At 33.6% G+C, this 27,248-nt stretch overlaps 4 protein-coding genes across 4 annotated transcripts; 2 read left to right on the top strand and 2 right to left on the bottom strand.

Annotated features, from left to right (window-relative positions):
• Nucleotides 1-7: 7 nt before the first annotated feature.
• On the bottom strand, nt 8-1,982 carry BDCG_07387 (uncharacterized protein). Its single transcript, XM_045423179.1, has 2 exons — nt 1,202-1,982; nt 8-1,114 (listed from the first exon to the last, which is right to left on the bottom strand). The coding sequence occupies exons 1-2, from the start codon at nt 1,422-1,424 to the stop codon at nt 585-587; spliced, it is 753 nt and encodes a 250-aa protein (XP_045278631.1). The 5' UTR covers nt 1,425-1,982; the 3' UTR covers nt 8-584.
• Nucleotides 1,686-2,468, top strand: BDCG_07386 (uncharacterized protein; the record flags this gene model as incomplete). The annotated part of the gene is made up of 2 exons (XM_045423178.1): nt 1,686-1,707; nt 2,212-2,468. 2 exons carry the CDS (start codon nt 1,686-1,688, stop codon nt 2,466-2,468), a joined length of 279 nt encoding a protein of 92 aa, XP_045278630.1.
• A 262-nt stretch (nt 2,469-2,730) lies between these two features.
• On the top strand, nt 2,731-4,848 carry BDCG_07385 (uncharacterized protein). Its single transcript, XM_045423177.1, has 3 exons — nt 2,731-3,432; nt 3,511-3,579; nt 3,645-4,848. Exons 1-3 carry the CDS (start codon nt 3,275-3,277, stop codon nt 4,597-4,599), a joined length of 1,182 nt encoding a protein of 393 aa, XP_045278629.1. The 5' UTR covers nt 2,731-3,274; the 3' UTR covers nt 4,600-4,848.
• A 551-nt stretch (nt 4,849-5,399) lies between these two features.
• BDCG_17511 (uncharacterized protein) lies at nt 5,400-6,821 on the bottom strand. Its single transcript, XM_045426623.1, has one exon. It carries the CDS (start codon nt 5,772-5,774, stop codon nt 5,439-5,441), a length of 336 nt encoding a protein of 111 aa, XP_045282106.1. The 5' UTR covers nt 5,775-6,821; the 3' UTR covers nt 5,400-5,438.
• Between the last annotated feature and the right edge of the window lie 20,427 nt (nt 6,822-27,248).

Raw genomic sequence — 27,248 nt, 5'->3', positions numbered from 1 at the left:
ACATATTATTTAGTTATCTACATTTATTCATAACAACATGTCTAGTTAGCTCTGTTCTTCTTGACCGTTGAAAACCCGTTAAACCACACTCGACCCTTATGATAAATGGTTGCGCCACAGTTTGATGTTGGCTGTCTGTTGGATATATAGAATACGCCACATTGAGAAGAATCTATTAATACAATTTCTTCTTTCGAAGGGGATGTACATATTTCTATGCATCGGGTGCTATCCATGCTCTTATGCAACATCTCTTGAGCAATTTCAGTTCAAGAGAATTCAAAAACGGCGCCTCTTCTGTGCTTCAAATGTTCTTCGTACATCTACTTCTATGATTCCAGCTGACATCTACCGATATATAATGGCAAGGGAGACAAGAAGAACATACCCGCAAGCAGCAGGACCTCACATCCCAAATGAACGAACTTGCTCCGTTTCGAAGGGCTAAAAACATATCAGACATCCGACCCAAAAAAAGAACGCCGCACGCCCATATATATATACAGCAGTGACACAAAACCTCAATCAATAAGAAATAAGCAATTAAGAGACATAAACCCCCCAACCCAATAGGCACACACAAACTACATCCATCCGATACCACCAACCCATCGCCTATCCTGCTCGTGCAGTTGTTGCTGTTGTTGTTGTTGATGATAATGATGACGATGATGTGCATGTACTTGCCCCTGCCCCTGCTCTAGGGCCATCAACACATGCACCGGCACGAAGCCCTCCATACCCCCACAACCCCCATCCATATCCATGTCCATGTTGACGTCCAGACCCGTATTATTCATACCCATCCCCTCAACCGGCTGTGTAGGATTCGATATCGATACACCATTATTTGCTAAATGCTGTGTGGGTGTGGCAGCTGGAAGCACTACAGCCTTGAATCCATGGTTATAGTCCTGGTTCTGGGCATTTCGTGAACTGCGAACGGGCTGGAAGAATCTCTGCAGCGTCTGCTGATTGGGATCTAAGGGTGGTGGTGATGGCTGTTGTTCATTGGGGGGATCATCAGCGGTAGAAGCCGCCAGCGTGGATTCTAGGTTATTCTGCGATACGTTTGGTTTCCGCTGGGCGGAAAATAGCCATTGGAGGGTTTTATCTATTATAAGATTGAAATTTAGCTATAGAAACCCCCCTTACCCACCATTTCTATCGAATGAATGGTATTTTTTAATGACAGGCTTACCGTATATGCTCTGGTCGTCCGGGCGGTCGTTGCGGAACCGTTTGCGCGTGCGGCTATGGAGGTGTCGCGGGGGCTCGTCGACGGTGACTGTTGCGGTGCCTAGGAATGGCATTTGGATTGGGGAGGTCTGGTTGTTGTTGTGGTTGTGGTTATGGTAGGTTGGGGAGCTGTGGCTCCTTGGGGAGGTAATGGAGGTGAAGGACGCCTTGCGCTTGAGACCCATGGTGGATGAAGGACCTGTACGAGTAGCCGGGCTTTAACTGGGTACAATGGGGTATAAAGTGTGTAACTATACAGACACGGTTAGGAGCGATTGAGAGAGCTGACCACATATAAATGCGTGGATATGTAGGTCTGCAGATAGGTAAGTCATTCACCCAACCTCGTCGCGAGCTGTCTTTAGTCTCGCGAGTAGCTCTTTTTCTAGCTGGATGGGGTGTGTAGTGGTGTGGCATGGGATATCCAAAGGTGTTGATTGGTCTTTATGAAGGAATATCTTAACTCCGGTAAGTTAAAGCCTTTCAGTCTCGCCATCTATGAGCTTCCTCAATTCCATGGGCTCAACTCAAAAGCGATTCTTGATGAATCGGCAAAATGCAAAAATTTCTGCAAAGTATCTCGTGCCGCGTTTTGCTATAATCATCTCTGTCAAAGGACAGAGCTGTTCCAATGCTGCGCGCTGCTCCGAGACGCGTGATCACGTGGCAAATAGGCTTGTAACTTTCACTCCAACGCGACGAACCACTGTGCGCAGTCAACTTCCGCTCTTGTGGACTGTAAATGTACGGAGTACAAGAAAACCCGATCCCTTCATGAAGAATGCTACCGTGCGGCCAGGCCTGGAAATGCCTCCCTGAAAGCCGATACCGCGCTGTTCATCACAGCTTTACCCACTTTATACTTTACTAAGAAGTCAACATCATAAACAATTGAATCCAACACTTCTAGGTCTCCATCCTTTGCTGTATTTCGCTCCCGATATTCCACATCCCATTCTGACCCCGAGATAGAATGCGAGACTCTTTCGGTCAAGCACAATGGGTATAAGGTCGTTAAAGTTGGTGATGAGTTTGTGGTCAAATTCGTAAGGGCAGGCCAAGTTGGCCTCGTTGAAAAGGCGAATATGCTCTTCTCGTATAACAAGCAACAGAAGAAGTTAAGGTTCCGCGGGTCTACGCTCTTTACAATGACCACAACTCGCCGGCGAATTACATTTTTATGGGGTTCTTTGAGGGGGAACACTAGGTTCTCAGTAGATCACGCTTGAATTGCTGCTGACTGTACTTTGAGGAATTACGTGTTCTCTCCTCTCCAGGTTTCTATGGCAGTATCGGGACATCATCCGCTGGAATTTTACAGCCTTGGACGAGGAGTTTCCTTTGCTGAAGCTGCTGTATCTGGATTTATGGTCATGATTCTCGATTAGCATCAACGTATTTCTACCGTTTTACACATTGGGTAAAGATCGAGAAATAATGCATGGCGGGCCACACGTGGGAGGCCCGCTAGAAGCGACACGGGAAGACCTCGTACAATACGAGGTGACTACATATTAACTGCAAATGTAAACATGTAAAGGATGGAACTATGCCAATTCAGATGTGACCGACATTATTAGCTACATTTTTCCTAGAAGAGTGGAGGACAGTTCCCCCTCCCGGTATTTCAGAGCCCAATTGATTAGCTTATAGTTCAGGCTGATGCAGATCTGGGAGAATGATAAGCCCCTGTCAATTGAGGTTGGGGGTGCATGCTATTGTGTATGAATGGATGTTGAACACCTCACAGCAAAACATACTAATATTACGCTGATCCTAAAAGTTTATAAGATGCCCTATAAATAGCGAGGAAATTGTTCCTAGATTCTTAATCCCGGCTTCGGCATGCCGTGTCTAACTCTTGCGCCCTCCTCTCGGCATGCCGCAAAACTCTTCCCCGCCTTAGACTCAACACCAAAACCGTCATCCCACCAACGCTTTGGGCTACCCTCCTCACCCACACTCTTCCTGACATGAATATACCAATTAATACCATAGAACTTACGTACCTCATATAAAAATTGATTTATCCAGAATGTCCTCCTCTAGAGAAGCAACACACGCCGGGTCCTGGTACTCAGACCACGAACCAACCCTCTCAAGCCAGCTGAACAAATGGCTTTCCCAGGTCCCTAATGAGCTACCAGGCTTAGGCCGCCTCCCAGTCCCTGGAGCTAGAATCATCATTGCACCGTATGCTCTCTTGTTTATTCTAATCGGAGCTATTTCTCGTCCGAATTTTACATAGTAACTGACATTGATTGTATACAGTCACGCCGGCTACGCCTACTCGGGTCCCTGTGCTGCCTGGGCTTATAAGATGCTGGACCTGTCCAAAGCGTATGTCTGCCCCAGCACCTAACATACAGATAGATACACACGCACTAATAATGAATACTATACAGAAAACGCATCTTCCTCATCGGCCCCTCCCACCACCACTACCTCTCCACCATCGCCCTCCCCCAGCTAACCAGATACCTAACCCCTCTATCCCCCGACCCCCTCCTCCTGGACACAGACCTAATCACCCACCTTCTCTCCACCACCACCAACCCACGCTTCACAACAATGTCCCCCGCCGTCGATTCCGCCGAACACAGCCTAGAACTCCACCTCCCCTACATCCACCACCTTATACGCACCCTCTACCCCACCAAGCCCGCAACCGCCTACCCGCGCCTCGTCCCCATGATGGTCGGCAGCACCTCCGCCGCCACCGAAGCAGCCTTCGGCGCCCTGCTGGCCCCCTACCTCGCCGACGAGACGAACGCCTTCATCGTCTCCTCCGACTTCTGCCACTGGGGCCTCCGCTTCGGATACACATATTACGTCCCCGATGTGCACATGCCCGCACCGGCGCTGCCGCTCTCGTATCCGAAACTCCCCCTGCCCATGCCCATGCCCTCGGCGGCACGGGGCTCATCGAGCCCTGCCGCGATAGCTGGGACGCAGGCGGCCATTGACGCGGTGTCCGGCGGCGGGGCGTTCAAGGCACGCAGCCGTATGTTGAATGGTGGGGCGGGGGTCGCGTATATCCATGAGAGCATTTCTGCGTGTGACGTTGCGTGCATGAAGGCGATTGCGTCGGGGGAGACGGCGTTGTTTCTGGATGCGTTGCGCAAGACGGGGAATACGGTTTGTGGGAGGCATCCGATTGGGGTTGTTATGGCTGGGTTGGAGGCGGTGAGGAAGGGTAGCGGGGAGGGGGAGGGGGAAGAGGATAATGAGAGTGGGGGGAATGGGGATAGGGAGTTGGAGAAGGGGAAGTTTTATTTTGTGAGGTATGAGAGGAGTTCGGATGTTGTTGCGGTTGCGGATAGTTCGGTTAGTTATGTTTCTGCGTTTGCGGTGTTGTAAATGGGGGGACGTGAGAAAGTCTAGATCTGAGGGGATGGGTTACATGGTATTTTCCCGTCCTATTCTTATTTTTTTCTTTCTTAACACCATCCATCTTAATTTACATAGTTATGTTTTCTTGCTTGTGTTTGCCCAATGGAGAAAAAGATGGTATGTAGAAGAGAGGAATGGCGGGTAGATTAAGTAGATATATCTTCAATAGCAACATCTTTATTTCGTCTTCTGAAACTCACTCAACAACGCGCTTCCTCCCATTTTTCTTCTTCTAGAATATCTGTTGAGTATGTGCTTCCTCTCTTTCCATCGATAGAACATGCCCAGAAATGCAATGGTAAACAAACAAAAACTTAGCAATGAACCTCAATATGATGTGTCTATGTAGATTTAAAGTGATATATTAAACATTGGGGACCGAATAAATCAATCATTGTCCCCCCCCCCCCGTCCATCCATTTCTCTCTTCACGTGAATCATGATACAGCCCTAGAAGCCCTAGTTAGGAGGGGGAAAAGGAGGTGATGATTGAAGAAGGGATAGTGTAGATGGATGAGGTGAGGTATATATATAGTTAGGAGAAGGTTGCTCCCATGTACATGTTGAATCAGGGTACCTGCACGCAGGCATAACAGATCAAAGCTGAGATTCCACCACTACTCATGGGATATCTCGAGGGAGAAGAGGAAAAGTACTTTCCATGGACCCATGGACACCCCCTCACATCCCGTCCTGCTGATCTCATCGCCTTATTCAAGATCTACACACACACGTACACACACACACACACACACACACACACACTCCTCTCTCTCTCTCTCTCTCTCTCTCTCTCTCTCTCTCTATTAGGTTATATCTCCCTTTCCTCCTTCTGTATTATTCCCCCCTTGCTCCCACCGACAGGGCATACGTAAACCGCATACGTAAGAACACGGGGGTTGTCCTGTCCTGTCGTCTTGGAACAAAGGAAACAGAACACTAAAATACGCGTATCGAATCTGCAAGGCAGCAGAGGGATGTGGAATTATGTATGTCAGCATGTGTATGCGCGTTTTGTTTTTTGCAGTTTTGCAGTTTTGCAGTTTTCGAACATGCGGGACGCGCATACCATATACCATACTTCCATGCACACATGCAACGCAGGGGAGGTACGGATATGACATCCCGTCCCGTTCATCCATTCATCCCATCCCCCCTGCCCGCGTCATCCATTGTTCATCCTCCCCCCCGGGCGGGAGGTAGTACATGGTTGACAATGGATGACGAGGATGAGGGAAGACGAGACAATGTGAGATGTGAGGGGGTTGCGCGTCCAAGCAACACTAGGTAGAGAAGCCAAAGTCCTTTTTGTTGACTTTGGCTGGCTATCTGCGGGTATTATTAACAGGGCGACTTTGGGGTCCTATTCCAAGTTGAAGAAAGGAGGGGAACGGGGGAAGGGGCCGCTTTGGCTTTGGCTTTGGCTTTGGCCTCTTTTTTTTGTCATGCTACTATCTATAGTTATGCCTCCTTGTTTCTGTAAATATGGCGAGATGACCAGTGCCAGGATCAGTGACAATACGCTCCACAATCCCCCCCCAGCACACCACTTTTTCAGCGTTGAAAGATACCGTTGACGCGCCGGAATCAGGATAAGCGGGGTCGGGTATATATTGTGAAAATGAAAGCATACTGTACATAGGGGCCGCGGAAGGGGGAACAGGAGGGGAGGGAGGCACAATGTAATTTCAGTCTGTTTGCCACAGGGAATCCTGACGTTTCTTCCTTGAAAGCTTTTCCGTTTTTCTCTCCGCGAGACGACGGAGATGAGGCGAGGGGTGAAAAGAAAGGAGGCAAGAGGAAGTGCTGCAGATCAGCATGTGAGAACAAAATTTGATTGCGTAACGCATTCATATAGTTACGGTTGATTCAAAGAAAGAGTGGAAAATTGTTGATTCAAATCAGTTAACTGCTGCATCAGATTGTTGAGAGAATAATTTGTTCATTCATTTGCTTATATGTAGATGTATAGACGTACGCATCCAAGGCAGCAGCAGAGATCAGATTCTCGAGAGCATAACTGATGGTTACGCAAGCGGTTCATTTTATATATAAGAAGAATGCTTTGGCCCCACTAATTGATGGTATCATGCTTTTGTTGAGATCAAAATATTTTCCCTCTCAATATGTATTGTGAATATGAATAGTAAATGAAGAAATAATATGTATTTTAAAAAAGAATACTATAGAAAGAGTTAAACTTCATTCTCTTTAAAAGATAAAAGAAGAGATGAGACAAGTAAATTGTAATGATTTTATTATTAAAGCATGTTTAATCAGATCAGGTAAAATCAAGCTTGAGTTCTAAAATTATAAAGCATATGTAGTTAGCATTATATAGGTCTTATTAATATCAGTAAAGATAATCAACTCACTGTTAATTTCTTCTGCAGATCTGAGTTTTTCTTTATTATCAGAAGTGTGTATATATAAGGCAGAAATAGACTGATCAGTAGAACTATGAATTTCATATTTAATCTCATTTAATCTGATTTCATACATTTCTTGATATGAATTCTGCTGGGATTAATCATTAAAAAAACATGCAAAGTAACTATTAATCAGATCTTAAAATAAGACTATAACTTAGAAAAATTAAGAAAATAATCTTATTTATATAAAAGATGTAAAACTTGTATAATTGAAAGATTACTAGCTTATAAAAGGTTATATAATAAAAGAATTAGTAAGTCAGATTATATAATCTGATATTCTTACTTATCAGAGTAATTATACACTATGCTATATATAAAGTTCACCTTCAAATCAAGTACAGGTATAAAAAGTGACTGGAAAATATATAGCAATGAAAAATCAGTTATAAGATATATTATTTTTTATACCTTTATCTCTTCATCTTTATATTCTTCTTTCAATGTGTATATTTCAATGATTTAAGTAATTTAGTAAACTCATTCACTGTGTTCTCAGTAGATGAAATATATCAGATAAATATCTCATTCTTACAGATAAGATCTTGAAGAATGTGAAAATAAATCTCTATATACTTAAAGCAGTGCAGAATTGCTTTGAAAGAGAATAGCTTTATAGTAAACTTATTATTAATATGAATTATATAAGTGTGTAGCAGACTGCGTCTGATCAATTATATAGACTATTTCATTATACTTCACAGATTTCTACAAAGACTCTAATTCTCAGTTATCAATTCTCTACTGAAAGCTCTGATTCTTAGTCATCAATTCATGACTGAAAACTTATGAAATTTCTATTCTTTCACTCTGAAGCTTCACTGTATATATATATAAATATTCACTTCAATTACTGATCTCTGTACTTTCTCTTTCTTTTTCTTTTCTAACATTTTTTACTTTTTTATATAAGATCTATATATTATATCAATCTATTCAGCATAGACTTCTTACACTTGAAAAATATTCATTATCATTTTATTAGAAATGATTATTTATCAAGAAGATATCTAAACACATAATAATATATAGACTGACCGCCGGAATTATGAATTTCACATTTAATTTCATTTGATCTGATCTCATACATTTCTTGGCGTGAATCCTGCTGGGACTGGCTATCAAAAAAACATGCAAAGTGACTATATATCAGATTTTAAAATGAAATCATGACTTGAAAAAAATGAGAAAGTGATCTCATTTGATCTCATTTAGTTTTATTCTTGATATAAAGTTACTATTTTTAGACATTTTAAGATTTTTTTTAGACTATTTTTAATTTTTTAAAAAGTAACACTTTTTGATAATACTTAAATGAGATTTAAAGTCATTTAAAGCGATAAAAATAATTTAAATTGAGAAGTGAAAATCATAATCTCATTTGAAAAATATGACAAGAGTAGACAGTAAGTTTCACTGAAACAGTATAGAACTACTATCTAATGTTGCTCTGATAACTGAATGATTAATGTGGTCATCTGATAGTGTCTTAACGTGAGAAACCAAGGTGTGTGGGTTTGAAACCTGCAGAGAATACATTAAATCCGGAACTCAAGCACCTCAGGTTTCTAATAAATACAGAGGTGTACAAATCACTTCAATAAAATCACTCTATGTTCCTGAGCTGAGAAGTTATTATCACATGTATCTAATTGTCACTTCTTTGTATTTCCTATGTTCTTGTTATCTTGGCATGGTCTCAACACCTGTATTTCCTCCTGTATAATCAACACTTGACCTGTATTTAACATCACGCAAGGACTCATCATAAGCTCCGCTTGCATATGAGTATAATGGAAGAATAATAATAATAATAATAACTATCTAATGTTAAAACTGTGTAATAGAATCAGTCAAATTGATAATGAAACTATCAAAAAATCTGATTCTGATTTCAGACACGGTCACACGGTCAGTCTAATAATATATAAGAAATAGAAAAATGATTTATCAGTTAAGTAGATACTGAGTTCTCAGATAAAAGCTTACTCATCAGTCACTCTCACTTTATAACAAGATCTTATAAATAGAATAAGATTTTATAAAGAGAATATTAGTGAAAGACCTGAGAGTTCTGACACTCTAGATATATAAGATATTTATACAATTACACTTCTTCAGATTTCACAGATATTACATATTTAATAAATGATATAATCATGTCTAATAATAATATGAGAGAACTCTTGAATATGAGTATAAATATAATATCACAGTGACTCTGAGTAATATTGAAATTATAATAACAATAAATAGTTGATATACATGTGAATCAACAATACTAATACAAGAAAATTCAATAATTAACTCAACAAGGAATAGACTGGCCGCTGAAACTATGAATTTCACATTTGATCTCATTTGATCTGGTCTCATACATTTCTTGGCGTGAATCCCGCTGGGACTGGCTATCAAAAAAACATATAAAGTGACTATATATCAGATCTTAAAATGAAATCATGACTTGAAAAAAATGAGAAAGTGGTTTCATTTAGTCTCATTTAGTTCCAATTTTGACATAAAGTTACTATTTTTAGACATTTTAAGGTTTTTTTTAGACTATTTTTAATTTTTTAAAATGTAACACTTTTTGATAATGCTCAAATGAGATTTAAAGTCATTTAAAGCAATAAAAATAATTTAAATTGAGAAGTGAAAATCATGATCTCATTTGAAAAATGTGATAAGAGTAGACAGTAAGTCTCACTGAGACAGTATGAGACCACTATCTAATGTTAAAACCGTGTAATGGGATCAGTCGAATTGGTAATAAAACTATCAAAAAATCTGGTCCTGGTCTCAGACACGGTCACACGGTCAGTCTAACAAGGAATTCCTGCAATTTCAACACTGATAAAATTGAATATGAACACAATACAAGCACTGAAGAAATGCTTAGATACTCTCATATATTTCAATGCTTTCAATCTCACTCTATACTTATTATGAAGGCTGGAAATGCTCATGAAACTAAGTTTAGATGAAGATGTCATCAGTTCACTAATCAATCAAGATTGATATATCAATGAATGATTAAAGAATCACATAAAACAGAAGTTTTATTCATGAATAAAAGCATGTGAATCAGTATTGCAAATGTCTGATAATATTATCAAATATCTTGATATTCTGTTCTGAGATACTGCTATGCAACAGAAAGCATTAGATTGATTATAGAGTGTCTGATAGAGAAATACTTCTCTTATAATATTCATCTCTGACTTCAATATCAAGATTCTAAAAGCAGGTGATCAATCTTGAGAGAATTAAATGAAGATTAGTATGCTTAAGAAGACATTAACTTTCAAACTCTTACAGGCTCTTGTAAGTGTAGATGAAGATCAGACTTATGAAGATTTCTGTATATAACTTCAGATATTGAATGATTATCTTATCAAGCTCAAAAGTATACAGAACAGAGATAGAAGATATTATATCTCAGTCACTTATATATAGACTGACCGTGTGACCGTGTCTGAGACCAGGATCAGATTTTTTAATAGTCTCATTATCAATTCAACTGATCTCATTACACAGTTTTAACATTAGATAGTAGTCTCATACTGTCTCAGTGAGACTTACTGTCTACTCTTATCACATTTTTCAAATGAGACCATGATTTTCACTTCTCAATTTAAATTATTTTTATTGCTTTAAATGACTTTAAATCTCATTTAAGTGTTATCAAAAAGTGTTACTTTTTAAAAAATTAAAAATAGTCTAAAAAAAACCTTAAAATGTCTAAAAATAGTAACTTTATGTCAAGAATGAGACTAAATGAGATTAAATGAGATCACTTTCTCATTTTTTTCAAGTCATGATTTCATTTTAAGATCTGATATATAGTCACTTTATCTGTTTTTTTAATAGCCAGTCCCAGCGGGATTCACGCCAAGAAATGTATGAGATCAGATTAAATGAGATTAAATGTGAAATTTATAATCTCAGTGATCAGTCTACTTATATATCTGTACTGAGAAATAATAACAATGATACAGATGCTATGAACTGAGTAGACTTAAATATCTATATATAAGTAAGAGTCTTTACTATCTGAACAGACTTCTGAGTTTCTGAGATCACTTCTGAAGAAGTCACTGACTGATATTAATATGAGATGTACATCAATTATAACTGATCAGAATATATTACTTTCAACTGTTAATCAATCTATGTATCTTCTCACTTAAGAGAAAGATCAGTGTCTTCTCACTCAAAGAATGAATTAGCATCTGTCTGTATTAATTACATTACATTGAAGAAAGATTCAGAAGATAACTACAAGAACATCTCAATGAAGCAGAAAAAAGATTAGCTTCTGTTCAAATTCATAAACTGAAGCTTGAAGAGATCAGATAATAATGATTTAAAGAAAAGATAGTAATGAATACAATTCTTGTATCTACTGTGATGAATAACATGTATAATATGAAGGTCATGATAGATAGTGATCTATATTACTATGCAATGATTAAATCTTCAGTTGTAAGATATTATAATTGTAAGGGGCCTACGCCGAATAGATCGGTATAATAGATAGGTCTTATATAACAAAGATAAAAACGTTAGAGAAGGAAAGAAAGAGAAAGTACGAGAATCAGCGATCGAGGTGGATATTTATACGCGTATGTGGTGGTGTATGTGGTGGAGCTTCGGAGCGGAAGAATATACGCGCGTTCATAGTGGCCGAGGATCGGCGATCGGGAATGGCTGAGAATCGGAGTGTATGCTACGCACGTCTGTAGCGGCCGAGGATCGGTGATCAGGAATGGCCGAGAATCGGAGCGTACGCTACGCGCGTTCGTAGCGGCCGCGGATCGGCGATCGGGAATGGAAGAATCTATGGAGTGTAATGGAATAGTCTATATGATTGATCGGGCGCAGCCCGCCACAATAATCTTCAGTGTATTCTCTTATTAAAACCTCAACTTCTCACAGAATTTGATGATTCAAAAGACATTTACATCTGTTACATAGTGAAACTAAACATAGATATTGAAGAATATCAATATGAAGATGTCTACACATATGAATTTGATAATCTCAATTATAATCTTATATTAGAACTTGTCTGACTATCTGAATAAGACATCTTATTAAACACTTAAAACAGAAGCTTAATATTCTCTAACAATGATTGAGTTCATAAAGATAATATTTACAAGACTATAAATCTGACACAGATCTCTGTCATCACCTATAAAATACTCTGAAAAAGAAGTCACTGAAAAGATTATTAACAGTAAAATTATATAATAATGTATTCTGTCAGTCTGACTGATATTAAAAAAGCTCTAGAAAAGTTATTCTGTACTATAATAACAGATTCTCATACTAAACTCTCTCAATAATATCACAAATATCTAGATATCTTCTGACAAAATAACATTATAAATATACCTCTCTTATGAGACTCAGAAGTGAATCACAGTATTAAGTTAGAAAAGAAGAATAATAAAGACTCTGAATTATCATGAGACTCTCTTTATAACATATCTCAAGATGAACTTCTTCTTCTTCAAAAGACACTCAATAATCTGTTGAATAAAGAATTTATACATATTAGCTTCTCTGAAGTAAGAGTAGCAGGTTTGAAAATGAGAGTTCATGAATACAAAGACTCAAGAATGAATCTCAAAGCTCAAACACAGTGTTCAAACTGTCAAAGATATGAACACTTTGCAATCTCCTGTTTCAGAGACTCAAAATGTGCATTCTATGCCAGAGATTACAAAACTAGTGAGCATAAATGTGAAACATGCTCAAAAAGAGGTGAAATATGTCAACACACTCTGCTTAAATGCTCTAATTGCAAAGAGAAACATGTATCTAGCTCAAAAGAATGTATGTTTACTCCAAGAACTCAAAAGAACTGAAGAAAAGATGAAGCTCAAAGTAAATCTAGAACTGAAGAGAATAGTCAAGCCAGTAAACTCACAACTGCAAGCTCAAAAAGAAGAAACTCTCAACTATCTAAATCTTCAAACTTCAATTCTTCAGCTAAATTTAAACAGAATTTGAATCCTCAAACTCCTGTTAAGATTAGAGAATTGAGAAATGACTCTAGTGATAAACTAGATATAATGCAAGCAGTTGAGATTTCTACTTTTCAGAACAGTTATAATTTACTATCTGATGATAGTGATTAGATTCTACTCTAGTAACTCTACTCTCTTTTAGTATGAATATACAACAAAAACAACAAAAAAAGTTTAAAAACTCTTCAAAAATCACATTTATTTAAAATAATATGAATAGAAACTCAAATTGCATTTATTCTTATCTTCAAATTGCATTTGAATAAAAAGTTGATTTTATACTGCTTCAGGAGCTGAATTTTGATGCTGAGCAAAAATATGTCATTTCTCATTCAAGCTACTACTGCTTTTTACCTCAAAAGTCTGAGATAAAGTCAAGAGTAGTGATCTATAGAAGAAAGAGATTAAGATATCAATTTAATCTAAGATTTGATATCATGTCTGACCCTGATATTCTGATGAGTGATATTATAGATAAAGAGAATGAGTTTGACACTATACAGCTCATAAATATCTATAATGAAAAGTCATTGAAGAAAAATAATAATATCTGAACAATTAATAGAGGATTTCTGAACATAACTTTATCAAGAAACTCTATAATTGCAGAAGATTTCAATGCACATCATCTCTGATGAAATTCAGAATGCAAAAGAGCAGTAAGAGCTGATAATCTAATTGAATGAATCTTTGAGCATTTAATAGATTTAGTTAACAAGTCTGATCAACAAACATTCTTTAGAAAAGACATGAAACAGAAATCTATTATAGATCTAATCTTCATGTCACAAAATCTAATAGAAAAAAGACTTGTAAACTGGTTTATTGATTCAAATGAGACATCAGAATCAGGTCATGAGATTATTCGATTTAATATTGACCTGAGTGAGGAATAAATGAGTGAAAATCCTCTTCTCTCTAATCAGTTTAACTTTGAAAAAGCTGATTGAAAGGCAGTTGAAGAAAGTATAAAACTGTTAAAATCTGAAAGACAGATTGAGCTGTATTAAAACCCTGGTCAAGATATCTCAAATGAAATACTTGAGAATAGAGTGAAGCTCATTACATCTATTATTCTAGTAAGTGTTAAAGATAATATTTTAAAGAGAAAGTCTTCTGAGTATTCAAAACCTTGATGAAATGAGAATATCACATCTAAAAGGAAACAATTGACTACTGCTAGAAGAGATTGAAAGAATGATATAATTTCTGATAAAGAATTTAAAGCTGTCAGAAATGAATATTTTTCAGATATTAAAAAAGTTAAACAGACTGCTGGAATAAATTTCTTGAAGAAGCATAAGAAAAAGAAGTTTTTAAAGCTTTTAACTATACTAAAACAAGAAGTGTAGCAAAACTTTCAATCTTAGAATATGAGTTTCAGAATGAATCATATACAGCAAAGTCTTTTGAGGAAAAATGTCAAGCTTTTATAAGAACTCTCTTTCAAAACTCATCAGATTCAGATTCAGAGAAAGAGAATATATTATATCTCAACTATATTGATGAAAATGACTGGGAATGGCCTGATCTTACTTAAGATGAACTAGAGTCAGCTATCTTCTCAAGTTCAGTTAAGACTGCTGCAGGGCCTGATTCAATTAATCACTTGATTATTCAAAATACATACTTCTACTTAAAGAATGAATATTTTGAGCTCTTTTTCAATCTCTTGAAAAATGAATATTATTCTGAATGCTGAAGAGAAGTCACTGAAGTGATTCTTATAAAACCTAATAGAAAAACTTCAATTTCTAAGTCATATAGAGTAATATCTCTATTGAACTGCCTAGAAAAGGTTTTAGAAAAGATAATAGCTACTCAACTATCTTTTATAAGCTCTATAAGTGATTCTCTTTTATTCAGTGAATAAATGAGAGATAGAAAACAGTGTTCTGCAATTGACACTGTTCTCTCAGTTGTTCATGATATTCAAATAGCAAAGCATGAGAATCTGATCTCAACTGCAGTTTTTATTGATATAAAAGAAGCATTTAATCATGTTTCAAAGTCAAAGTTAATTCAGATATTTAAGATATTAAAACTGTCACTTTCTCTAATAAAATGAGTTAACTGTTTTATATCTAAAAGAATTATACAACTCTTCATTGATGAAATGAAACAAGATAAGACTGAGATAAAAATAGAAGTATTACAAGAATCTTCAATCTCACTCATTTTATTTGCAATATACACTGCATATCTATTCAAAAATAGAAATATGAGTATAGTGTGATCTCTGAGTTATGTGGATGATATTGATCTAGTCTACAGCTTAAAAACTATCAAAGAGAATTTGAAAGTAATTGAAGAAGCTGCAAAGAAAATCTTTGTTAGAGCAGATATAAATCAAATTCAATTTAATATGCATAAAACTGAGTTAATTCATTTCTTTTCTAGATTCAATGAGAAAGAACTATCTCTAACTCTTTTAAATAGAGAGATTAAATCCAGTGTAAATGTCAAATAGTTAGAAGTATGATTAAACTCCAAGTTAAATTTTAAATATCACATTCAACAAAGAACTGTCAAGACAGAAAGACTATTAAACAACATAATCAGACTATTAAATACAGAGAGAGGTCTATCCTTCCAGGCTATGAGACAGTTATATATAGCCTGTATTACATCAGTAGCTGATTATGAAGTTCAAGTTTGATGAAATAATCAAGGGAATTTCACTGAACTCTTTCAAAGTCTGTAAAACAGAGCCTTGAGAAGAATTCTGAAAGCATTCAAATCATCTTCTATTAAAGTAATGAAAATTGAAGCTTCAATTCCTTCTTCTGCTATTAGATTTGAAAAGGTCTGTATGAACTATACTCTGAGAGTTGTAAAGATGAGCTCAAATCATATAATCAGAGAAAGAGTCTCTTCTTCATTTTCATCAATTAACTCTGAAAATGAACTGAATTGAAATAGATTTTTTGATTGAAATTAAAATAATTCTTTAAAGAAAATATCTTCTTAACTTTACAGACTATGCTCTCTGATTAAAAATCAATTTTCTTCTTTAAATATTGAAAAAGTTGATCATGAGAAGTTATCTCTCTGAAGACAAAAGCTTGAATCTCTTATAGACTTATAAATAAGTGAACTATCAAAAGAGAAAGAATATGAACAGCATTTGAAGCGAATTTCTACAATTAATATAAAAGACTCTATTCTGATTTATTCAGATGACTCAAAAAATGAGAATTTGAATAGATTAGACACAGGCATTGCTTATACTGAAGAGAATATCAATTTTATCTCAGATTTCTGAAATCTAGACTGTGAATCTGAAGTCTTTGATGCTGAAATATTTGTAATAGTAAAAGCTTTCAAACTCATTGAAATAAAATCTCATAAAAGAGAAAATTGTTTGAAAGAGACATGAATATTCTCTGATAGTCAAGCTGCTTTAAAAAGACTTAGAAATAGTCAGATTCATAATAATCAAATGAATCTTGAACTGATCTTAAACTCTGTTTTGAAAATTCAAAAGAGAAGAATATTAAAGCAGATAATTTATCTGCACTGAGTTTCTGCTCATATGAATATTCATGGCAATGAATTGACTAGACTGGCCGCCGGGACTATGAATTTCACATTTGGTCTCATTTGATCTGGTCCCATACATTTCTTGGCGTGAATCCCGCTGGGACTGGCTATCAAAAAAACATGCAAAGTGACTATATATAAGATTTTAAAATGGGAGCATGACTTGAAAAAAATGAGAAAGTGGTCTCATTTAATCCCATTTAGTCTCATTCTTAGCATAAAGTTACTATTTTTAGACATTTTAAGGTTTTTTTTAGACTATTTTTAATTTTTTAAAAAGTAACGCTTTTTGATAATACTCAAATGAGATTTAAAGTCATTTAAAGCAATAAAAATAATTTAAATTGAGAAGTGAAAATCATGGTCTCATTTGAAAAATGTGACAAGAGTAGACAGTAAGTTCCACTGAGACAGTATGAGACTACTATCTAATGTTAAAACTGTGTAATGGGATCAGTTGAATTGATAATGAGACTATCAAAAAATCTGGTCCTGGTCTCAGACACGGTCACACGGTCAGTCTAGAATTGACTGATTCAGCTGTAAAAAAGAGTGCAGAATTAAGCAGATCTATTCAAAAAATTATGTTCTGATCTTTTATAAAGAGAAAAATAAAAGAATCTTGTTTAGACAAGTGAAATGAAAGCTGGCAGAAACAAAAGAAGAGTATACATTATTCAAGATTTGAAATAAAACCCAAGTGACAATCTTGTTCAATTAAATGTAAAAAGAAAATATTCTCATCTATAATACAGCTGAAACTAGGACATGACTATTTCAAATCTTATATACAAAGATTTGATGATAGATTTGACTTAATAGAATGCTCATTCTGCAATACAAATGAGAATCCTGAGTATATTATAATGCACTGTGCATTATATAATAGACTCAGAGTCAGATTGAAAGAGAAGTATAATCTAAATTAATTAAATATGAGATTCTTATTCTCAACTGAGACAGAAATTAAATACTTAATAGACTTTCTATCAGAAACTCAAGCAGCTATAAGAAAATGACTAAATTCAGAATTATCTGAATATGAAGAGAAGAAAATCAATCAGATATAGTCTGTTAAAACAGCTATATACTATCTTTTAATAATTTGTTTTATTATAGTCTTTCTTTACTTTATCTTTTTCTTTCAATTTCTTTCTATCTATCTATTTAATGTGTCTATCTTTAAGACTGTGTTCTCTTTTTCTTTGTCATGATATTGTCAAATGATTTCAAAGTATCAGAAGATGTTAAAACACTGTAATTTGTAAACAGTTTTTGTATTCTGAGCTGGAATTTTCTGATTTTGCATATCTGAAATTGATGAATGTATAATAGTTAACTTTACAGCTATAGGAAAAACCCTGAGAACTAAAAGTTCTCAGGTAGATATCATAGTCTCTAACTGCATACATCTATAATTGAAGAATAATAATAATAATAATAAAGAACAGACTTATATCTGTTAAAACAGTATCTTAATTATTGATAGCAATCTCTGCATGTAGAAGAAGATTATATTAATTATTATATTATTATTATTATTCTTTCATTATACTTATATGCAAGCGGAGCTTATGATGAGTCCTTGCGTGATGTTAAATACATGTCAAGTGTTGATTATACAGGAGGAAATACAGGTGTTGAGACCACGCCAAGATAACAAGAACATAGGAAAATACAAAGAAGTGACAATTAGATACATGCTATAATAACTTCCCAGCTCAGAAATATAGAGCAATTCATTGAAGCGATTTGTACACCTCTGTATTTATTAGAAACCTGAGGTGCTTGAGTTCCGGATTTAATGTATTCCCTGCGGGTTTCGAACCCACGCGCCTTGGTTTCCCACGCCAAGCTGCTACCGGGTGGCCGTATTAACCATTCAGCCACTGAGGCAGATTATATCAATCATTCTATGAATAATTATAGAACTTATAAAGATAGTTCTTTACAGTCTAAATTATTCATTCTGATACACTATTGATCTCAGAGTGATAGATAGTTAATAAATAATATATAATCTTAAGAACTTGATAGATTCTTATTCAGAGAGCACTCATGAATTAATAGTCTTAATTTAATACTATAGATCTTAGTAATTTATATATCTAATAGAATAGACTCTATAGAAAGACTTCAGTAACTTGTTCAGTATTTATCTTATTATAAGATTTTAATATTATATCTTTACTCAATTAGTTAATAATAATCAGAATATTCTTATAACTCTTACTCTTAAAGAGATTAACAGTGAAGTTAATTACTATATCTTATCAGATTCTATCAGAGAGATTGAGTGATTTCAGTAGATCTTTTTTACAGTTCTTTTACAAGATAATAGAAGAACAATAGTTACAGTTTCAGATAAAATATCTGATACTGTTTAATATCTCAGATCAGTAGAACTCTTAAGAGATTATTTAATACAGTTATTTATAATCTGAATGATCAGTTATATGAGAATCATACATCTCTTATATTATTCAGATGTATAAGTGTTCAGAGTGAGAGACTCAGTGTTATTCACAGAATTTCAGAGTGTTATTATTATCAATTAAGCATTCTGAGATATCAGTTCTTATATGTAGTTCTGAGAGAAATTGAAATACTTCTTAATATACTGCTTCAGTAATTACTTAGAGAAGTTCATCAGTTTAAGCTGTTATATGCTATAATTTATTCAATGTAGATTTGAAAGATATTCTGATCAGTGAAGTATGTATTATATTATAAGTAATCTCATTGTCATTAACTAATATCTTAAGGTTTAAGATCTGATGTTCTTAGTTTGTTCAGTATGTGTCTATTATATTAGATAATATATTCTGTTGTCATTGTAAGAGAGTATTGATCATTGAGTTCTGGCTGCTGAGACAGTAGTGTATAGTGAAGTGAAAACAGCTTAATAGCTCAGATTATCACATCTAGTGTTCAGTAAGCTTGTGAGTAATTGTCACGCTTCCGGCCGTGTCAAGGCCCTGTTGCGGTTCCACACAGCTCATCACTTCTCTGTGAATGATTTCATTCTGTCTGAACTGGTTTTCAACCACTCTATGACATCATTCGGATATATCATATAAAGATCTCATTGATGAATATGAGAATCTCACTTCTATACAAGGTCAGCAGATTACTCTTTCTTGACAGTGAGACACTGCTGAGATATTACTCTGACTATTCTTACTTATAAAATGAGAGAAGAGTATCTGCTCATTGTCTATATAAAATAGCTAGATACTGACTTCTCATTAAAGAAGTCAGTGATTCATTTTTCTTCTACTGAAATATATACAAGAGTTACTGTGTTTCTTATATAATCTTCTTAGTATACTAAGTATTATATCTGTGATATTTTCATAATAACTCTGTAGTCTATAAGCTCACTATTTAAGTAAGATAGTCAAGCTCACTTATACAGCTTCTTAATAACTATCTCTATATAATACTGCTGACTAGTCACTGCTTCAGTTCTGTTATATTATAATTTAAATCTCTTAATCTGATTACAAGTTTGAATCAGTTGAGCTCTATTAACAGACTGATATAATCTTACACACTTATACTAAAACTGATCTAATGTCACTCTCTGAGAGAAACTTCATATCATTCTCTAGAGTGTGTACATCTCTACTCTAATAGAAATCTGAGATTTCTGAACCTGCTGTATATTTTAACATGAGCTCTTCAACTGCTCTGTCACTTCTGCAGCCTCTACACATCTACATCTATTAAAAAGATAGAGAGATTAAGATCAGAAATTCTCTGAGATATAAGAGAAATATATTATCTGAATTTCACAGCTTTATCTGTATTCTTGAACAGAAATTTCACCTTAATCTGAGTCAGTATAATACTCATGAGATATGAGTAATATACATTATCAATCTTCTTGAAAACATCTCTGTGACTACTTGAGCTATTAAGAAGAGAGAGCTTGAGTGTACTGATACTGTAATAACTTAAGAAGAATTCAAGAACTTTCTACTAAATCAAATCAAAGATCACTGTAACTATGACTTCACAGTGATACAGCAGTTCAACTTATTATATTAATAAGATAATGAGAATTCTTTCAATTTCAATGTAAGATTTGAAGAATATTGAGAGAAATTAACTGATAATTTAAATCAATTAAAGATACAGCTTTATCTCACAAAGCTAACTTATAAAATGTGAATAATGATATCACAGTATCAGAGTCTATTAATTAATCACACTGAGCTTGTCAACCTGACTTTCTGAATCTATTTAAATAATCAATTCTTTGAGAAAAAGACTAATAAGATCTCTTCTAAGTAATTAATAATAGAATCTAAATAATGCTGTGACAGCTTTAGTGTGAAGAAAGTAAAGAAGAATTTCAAGTATTCTGATTCTTCACTCACTGTGAAGAAATATTAAAAAAGATTTAATAAAGATCTCTATTTTAACTGCAGAGCTGATGATTACTATACTAGTAATTATAAAAAGCTGAAGAAGATAAGAAACTAAGAAGGTATCTTCTCAAAGTTAACTTCTCTTCTGACAAATGTATCTGTGAAAGATAAAGAAGAGAAAGAAATGAAGAATTAATAATTCTCATATCTCTGAGTTCATATTATGATTATAATACATACTCTGAATAAGAAGATATCAGTGAGATGCCTACTTGACTCTGAGATAGATATTAACTTCATAATGTACTTCTTTTTTGTAATGAAGAGTTGAAAGAAGATAGATCTGTCAAATCAAGTGAAATTTACTAATGAAATGAAATGTCACTGTTTTGACATAATTCAAGTGAAGTATGTGATCACAGACTTAGAAGAAATCTTTAAGAAGAGCAGTCTGCTTCTTCACACTATCAATATTATAGATGAGAATGTTATTCTAAGTCTTTTATAATTGAGAGAAAACAATTCTCTCATTGACTAAGTTACTCAGATATGACAGTATCATCTCACTGATGAAGAGACAGTGATAAAGAAATCTGAAGAGTTTTATTAAAAGAATCTTGAGAAAAAGATAGAGTTAATATACTATGTAGTAGATGACTGAGACTTGAGAATAGATGAAGAAGCTATCACTCTCACTACAAGATTAGCAGCAGTATCTATCATTGAAGACAGATGTATATAATGTCTCTTTACAGATTATAAGAATGTCTTTTCAGAAAGAGAAGCAGTGAAGTTTTCTGATATCAAGATATAATATAAGATTTGTCTTGAAGACAGTGTAATGATACTGTACAGATCTCTTTACAACTTATCTGTAAAGAAATTGAATGTTCTGCACAAATATCTTGAGAAAGTACAATCAAAGAACTGAATATACTTATTAAAGAGTTCAGTAGAGACATCTATACTCTTTATATCTAAGAAGAATAATAGACTGTATCTATATATAGACTACAGAGACCTTAATAAGATAATGATTAAGAATCACTATTCATTACTGTTAATTAATAAGATGATTGATTGATTATCTGAAGCAAAGATATTCTCAAAGATTAATATACAGAATATCTATCATAGAATCAGAGTTAATGAAGATGATATTTGAAAAACAGCTTTTCATACTAAGTATGACAATTTTGAATATCTTGTTTTATCTTTTGATCTTTATAATACTTCAGTCATCTTTCAGATCTATATAAATGAGATACTGCAGGGCCTTGTTAATGTCTTCTATATAGTATACTTAAATAATATTTTAATCTTCTTGAAAATGAAGAAAGAATATGATACTCATATTCAAGAAGTGTTGAGTCACTTGAGACAGTATTAACTCTATATAAACACTGAAAAATGTTCATTCTACATGCAGGAGATTGATTTCTTAGATTATATTATTAAGATAAACAGTATTTCAATGAACAGAAGCCAGATCTCTGTCATTGAGAATTGACTGATATCATGAATGTACTGTGACATGCAGGTATTTCTAGAATTTGTGAATTTCTATAGATGATTCATCTATGCATATTCACAGATTACTGCTTCTCTTACAGATCTGTTAAAGAGAAGTGTGAAAGACAGAAAAATAAGACTGTTTATTCTTACTTAAGACATTATACAGATATTTGCAGAATTGAAATAAGTTTTTATAAAGATCACAATGCTGAATCACTTTAATTCTGACTTACTCAGTCAGTATGAGACTGATACATTTAGAAATGAGATATATGAAATCTTTTCACAGTTGATATTGAATACCGTTCAATATTGAAAGAATCAGAGAATAATTATCTCTGAGAATACAGACAATGAAATGCCTGTAAGAGAAGGCTTTTTCACAGAGTCTATAAGATATTATATATAAAGATCAGTGATCTTCTTCTTCAAGAAGTTATCACTCACACAGAGAATATATGATACTTACAATTAAAAGATATTAGTAATTATCAAATTCTTTAAGATCTGATAATATTATCTTCAGAGTAGTAAGTACTCAGTACAAGTTCTCACTGATCATGCAAATCTACATTACTTCTTGACAACAAAGAGCTTAACAGAATATTAAGTCAGATGAATAAAGCTGCTTTCAGAGTATAATTTCTATATCTGATACTGTTCAGATCAGCTTAACTCTGTTAACACACTGTCTAGACAGTCTAATTATAATATTATTTATACAGAGAAGAATTGTATAAAAGAATCTCTGTCATCACTGCAGAAGAAGCTGGCTGCAGAGAGTTAGAGTTCTCTGAAGCTTGAAAACAGCACTGATAAGACAGCTGCATGACTCAGTATAGAAGATGAAAGAAATCTCAAATTCTTACAGAAGACTGAGACTGAAGATCATGAGCTTCTTATATTATATCTTACTATTATTAAATTAGTAAAGAATGAAATGATCTACAATCTTTCAACTCAGCTACTTTTAGAATTTATTAATAAGCTATAGAAGAGAAATGCCTCTACTACAGCTTGAATTCAGAAGTTAAAGAAGAAAGAATCTGATTTGAACTTGAAAGAGACAGACTCTGAGTGAGGTTATATCACTAAGAAATCAAGTCACTGATAACTAGAAGAATGTGAACTTCTACTGCTGAATGATTTAATCTTCATTTCTTATAGTAGAGCAGTGCATCAGAAGTTATTGAGAATTCATCATAATAATTCTTATACAGAACACTTCAGATTAGAGAAGACTGAGAAGCTTCTAAAATATAAATATATTTGAGACAAGCTTCAAACAGATGTCAAAGAGTATATTAAGACTTATAATATCTATTAAATAATAAAGATTCTACAGTATAAGTAATATAGTAAGTTAATATCACTGCCTGTTTTAAAAAGCTCATGATAGAATCTATTAATGAATTTCATAGTTGATCTGCTGAAGTTGACAAGAGTCAAAGAATATGACTTAATTTTAGTCATTATCAATGATTTCACAAAGATGATAAAATATATTTTTATTTATAAAAAGATTAAAGCTGCTGAATTGACTGATCTGTTTTTAGATATTATTATTCATGATCATAGTGCTCTGAAATCATTAATAACAGATTAAGAATCCCTCTTCATCAGTAAATACTGATCAGCTTTTTACTATTATCTTATTATAAGATGTCTTCTCAGTACTGCATTTCATCTGCAGACAGATAATCAGACTGAATATCAGAATCAGATATTAAAACAGTATTTTCAAGTGTTTTATTTATATTATTAGAATGATTGACTCAAACATCTTCTAATGACTGAATTTATATATAACAATGCAAAGAATACAATCTTAAAAGTATCTTCTTTCTATACTTATTATGAATATAATTCTTTGTTACTCAGTGACATTGTGAACAATGTTTCAAAGAGAGAAATAGACAGTCAGAATATTAAATAGATACAGAGAACAGAGTATCTCTCAGTATTAAAAGTAAAAGTGAGATTGAAACTTTTGAATAAAATTCATAAGAAGATGATGAAATGTATTCATCATGTTCAGAAGCAGTAGATGAAATACTATAATTGAAAACATCTTTCAATGAAGTTCTTGATAGAGAATTAGTACTACTTTTAGCAAAGAATATCAAGATAATAAGACTGTGTAAGAAGCTCAGTGAGTAAGAACTAGAATCTTTTCTGATATTAAGAGTGATAAGTAAGCAGACATATAAGTTAAAATTACTCACAGAATTGCAATCAATTCATTCTATTTTTCACATTTTCTATTTGAAGCTCTATAAGCAACATCTCAGAGTGAAGTCATCTCAGTTAAATAATATCAAGATTAAGAGTGATACTGAATATGTTATAAAGAAAATATTGAATAAGTGAATACATTACAGTAAGCTTCAATATCTTGTTAAATAAGAAGATTATTTATTATCAGAGAATTCATGAGAACTGCTTGAGTATTTGAAAAATACTGAGAAAGAGATTGTAAACTATGAGACAGCTAGTAGAGACTGTCTCATTATATATCAGAGACATTGAGTAAGAAATGCTGCTTAAAACTTCTTATTTTTTCTCAAAGAGTTTTTTTAGAGATGATCTTATAATTATTATCATTATTATTCTTCAATTATAGATGTATGCAGTCAGAGACTATGACATCTACCTGAGAACTTTTAGTTCTCAGAGTTTTTCCTATATCTGTAAAGTTAACTATTATACATTCATCAATTTCAGATATGCAAAATCAGAAAATTTCAGCTCAGAATATAAAAACTGTTTACAAATTACAGTATTTTAACATCTTCTGATACTTTGAAATCATTTGACAATATCATGACAAAGGAAAAGAGAACACAGTCTTAAAGATAGACATATTAAATAGATAGATAGAAAGGAATTGAAAGAAAAATATAAAGTAAAGAAAGACTGTAATAAAACAAATTATTAAAAGATAGTATATAGCTGTTTTAACAGACTATATCTGATTAATTTCCTTCTCTTCATATTCAGATAATTCTGAATTTAGTCATTTTCTTATAGCTGCTTGAGTTTCTGATAGAAAGTCTATTAAGTATTTAATTTCTATCTCAGTTGAGAATAAGAATCTTATATTTAATTAATTTAGATTATACTTCTCTTTCAATCTGGCTCTGAGACTATTATATAATGTACAGTGTATTATAATATACTCAGAATTCTCATTTATATTACAGAATGAGCATTCTATTGAGTTAAATCTATCATTAAATCTTTGTATATAAGATTTAAAATAGTTATGTTCTAGTTTCAGCTGTATTATAGATGAGAATATTTTCTTTTTATATTTAATTGAATAAGATTTTCACTTGAGTTTTATTTTAAATCTTAAATAATGTATACTCTTCTTTTGTTTCTGCTAGCTTTTATTTCACTTATGTAAACAAGATTCTTTTATTTTTCTCTTTATAAAAGACTAGAATATAATTTTTTGAATAGATCTGCTTAATTCTGCACTCTTTTTTACAGCTGAATCAGCCAATTCATTGTCATAAATATTCATATAAGTAGAAACTTAGTGTAGATAAATTATCAGCTTTGATATTCTTCTCTTTTGAATTTTTAAAACAGAGTTTAAGATTAGTTCAAGATTTATATGATTATTATGAATCTGACTATTTCTAAGTCTTTTTAAAGCAGCTTGACTATCAGAGAATATTCATATCTCTTTCAAATAATTTTCTCTTTTATAAGACTACAGATACTAGTCATCTACAGAATACATCTTCAGCTAATTATATTTAATTCTCTATAATTAACTGATCACTGCATCTATTCTCTCAGATCAGTCTCTAATTTCCAGAGATGTTAGTTAGTGACTGTCATCACTCACTTGATAATGTACACACCAAGCTTTCAATTGCTGATCTCAGTCTCATTAGATACTCATAGATCTATCAATCAGCTGTCATGATCTCATCTCATATTAGAGTTTAATTATAGACTTAATGACTGCAGTTCTCTCTATCAGTATTAGAACTTGATAATGAGCTTGCAGATTCTAGTCTATCAGAGTACTCTATCTAGAGTCTAGATACATATCTAGATCTGCTAGTCAGATGATTTTTAAAATCATTCTCTGTATTTGAGAGAAAGCTAGACTCTGATAACAGCTCTAGTTAGAGACTCACTTAAGTAGTGTATAATTACTACATTAGACTTGACTCTATATCATTAGAATCTTGACAGATGTACAGTAGAATAGTGAGACATTGATATTTCATATCAGCTCTGATAAGTGTTCACAGAATCTCACTTAACTAGTGACTTAACTTACAGTAGAGAGTTCTACTCTGTATCAAGCCTTACTAATTAGACTCAGTCTCTATTACATGAAGGCTTTCTTGAGTAAGAAGTGGCAGATGTCAGTGATGGGATTCGAACCCACGCATCTCTAATGTGTGCGGCCTTGATTACCAGTCTTATCAACTGAGTCACACTGGTATAATCTTATAATAATGAGCTGATATCTTATAAACTCTGTAGCACTCTTCTTCTATTTTCTTCTAAAGAGTTTTTTAGAAGTTTAATAAGACTACACAAGTATAAAATTTCTGAAGTGATTAGAGAAAAGGAATATTTGAAATCAATAAAAAAGATTGATATTATTGATTCATAGACTGCTTCTATTTTAATAAGGCTGCAGCTCACTGAAAAAGTAAAAAGAAAGAATCTCAGAATTTACT

The sequence above is a fragment of the Blastomyces dermatitidis genome, assembly GCF_000003525.1.
Source record: "Blastomyces dermatitidis ER-3 genomic scaffold supercont1.8, whole genome shotgun sequence".
Taxonomy (NCBI): Eukaryota; Fungi; Ascomycota; class Eurotiomycetes; order Onygenales; family Ajellomycetaceae; genus Blastomyces; species Blastomyces dermatitidis.
Note: the sequence above shows the minus strand (reverse complement) of the source record. Positions and strands in the feature narration are given on the sequence as shown.

Bases quoted from the DNA above. Each gene is read 5' to 3' on its own strand.
- BDCG_07387 (XM_045423179.1), bottom strand. From the start codon at position 1,424: ATGGGTCTCAAGCGCAAGGCGTCCTTCACCTCCATTACCTCCCCAAGG. The intron at 1,115-1,201 runs GTAAGCCTGTCA...ATCTTATAATAG, and splicing joins GGACGACCAGAGCATATACG to ATAAAACCCTCCAATGGCTA.
- BDCG_07385 (XM_045423177.1), top strand. From the start codon at position 3,275: ATGTCCTCCTCTAGAGAAGCAACACACGCCGGGTCCTGGTACTCAGAC. The intron at 3,433-3,510 runs GTATGCTCTCTT...GATTGTATACAG, and splicing joins GCTAGAATCATCATTGCACC to TCACGCCGGCTACGCCTACT. The intron at 3,580-3,644 runs GTATGTCTGCCC...AATACTATACAG, and splicing joins ATGCTGGACCTGTCCAAAGC to AAAACGCATCTTCCTCATCG.
- BDCG_17511 (XM_045426623.1), bottom strand. From the start codon at position 5,774: ATGGATGAACGGGACGGGATGTCATATCCGTACCTCCCCTGCGTTGCA.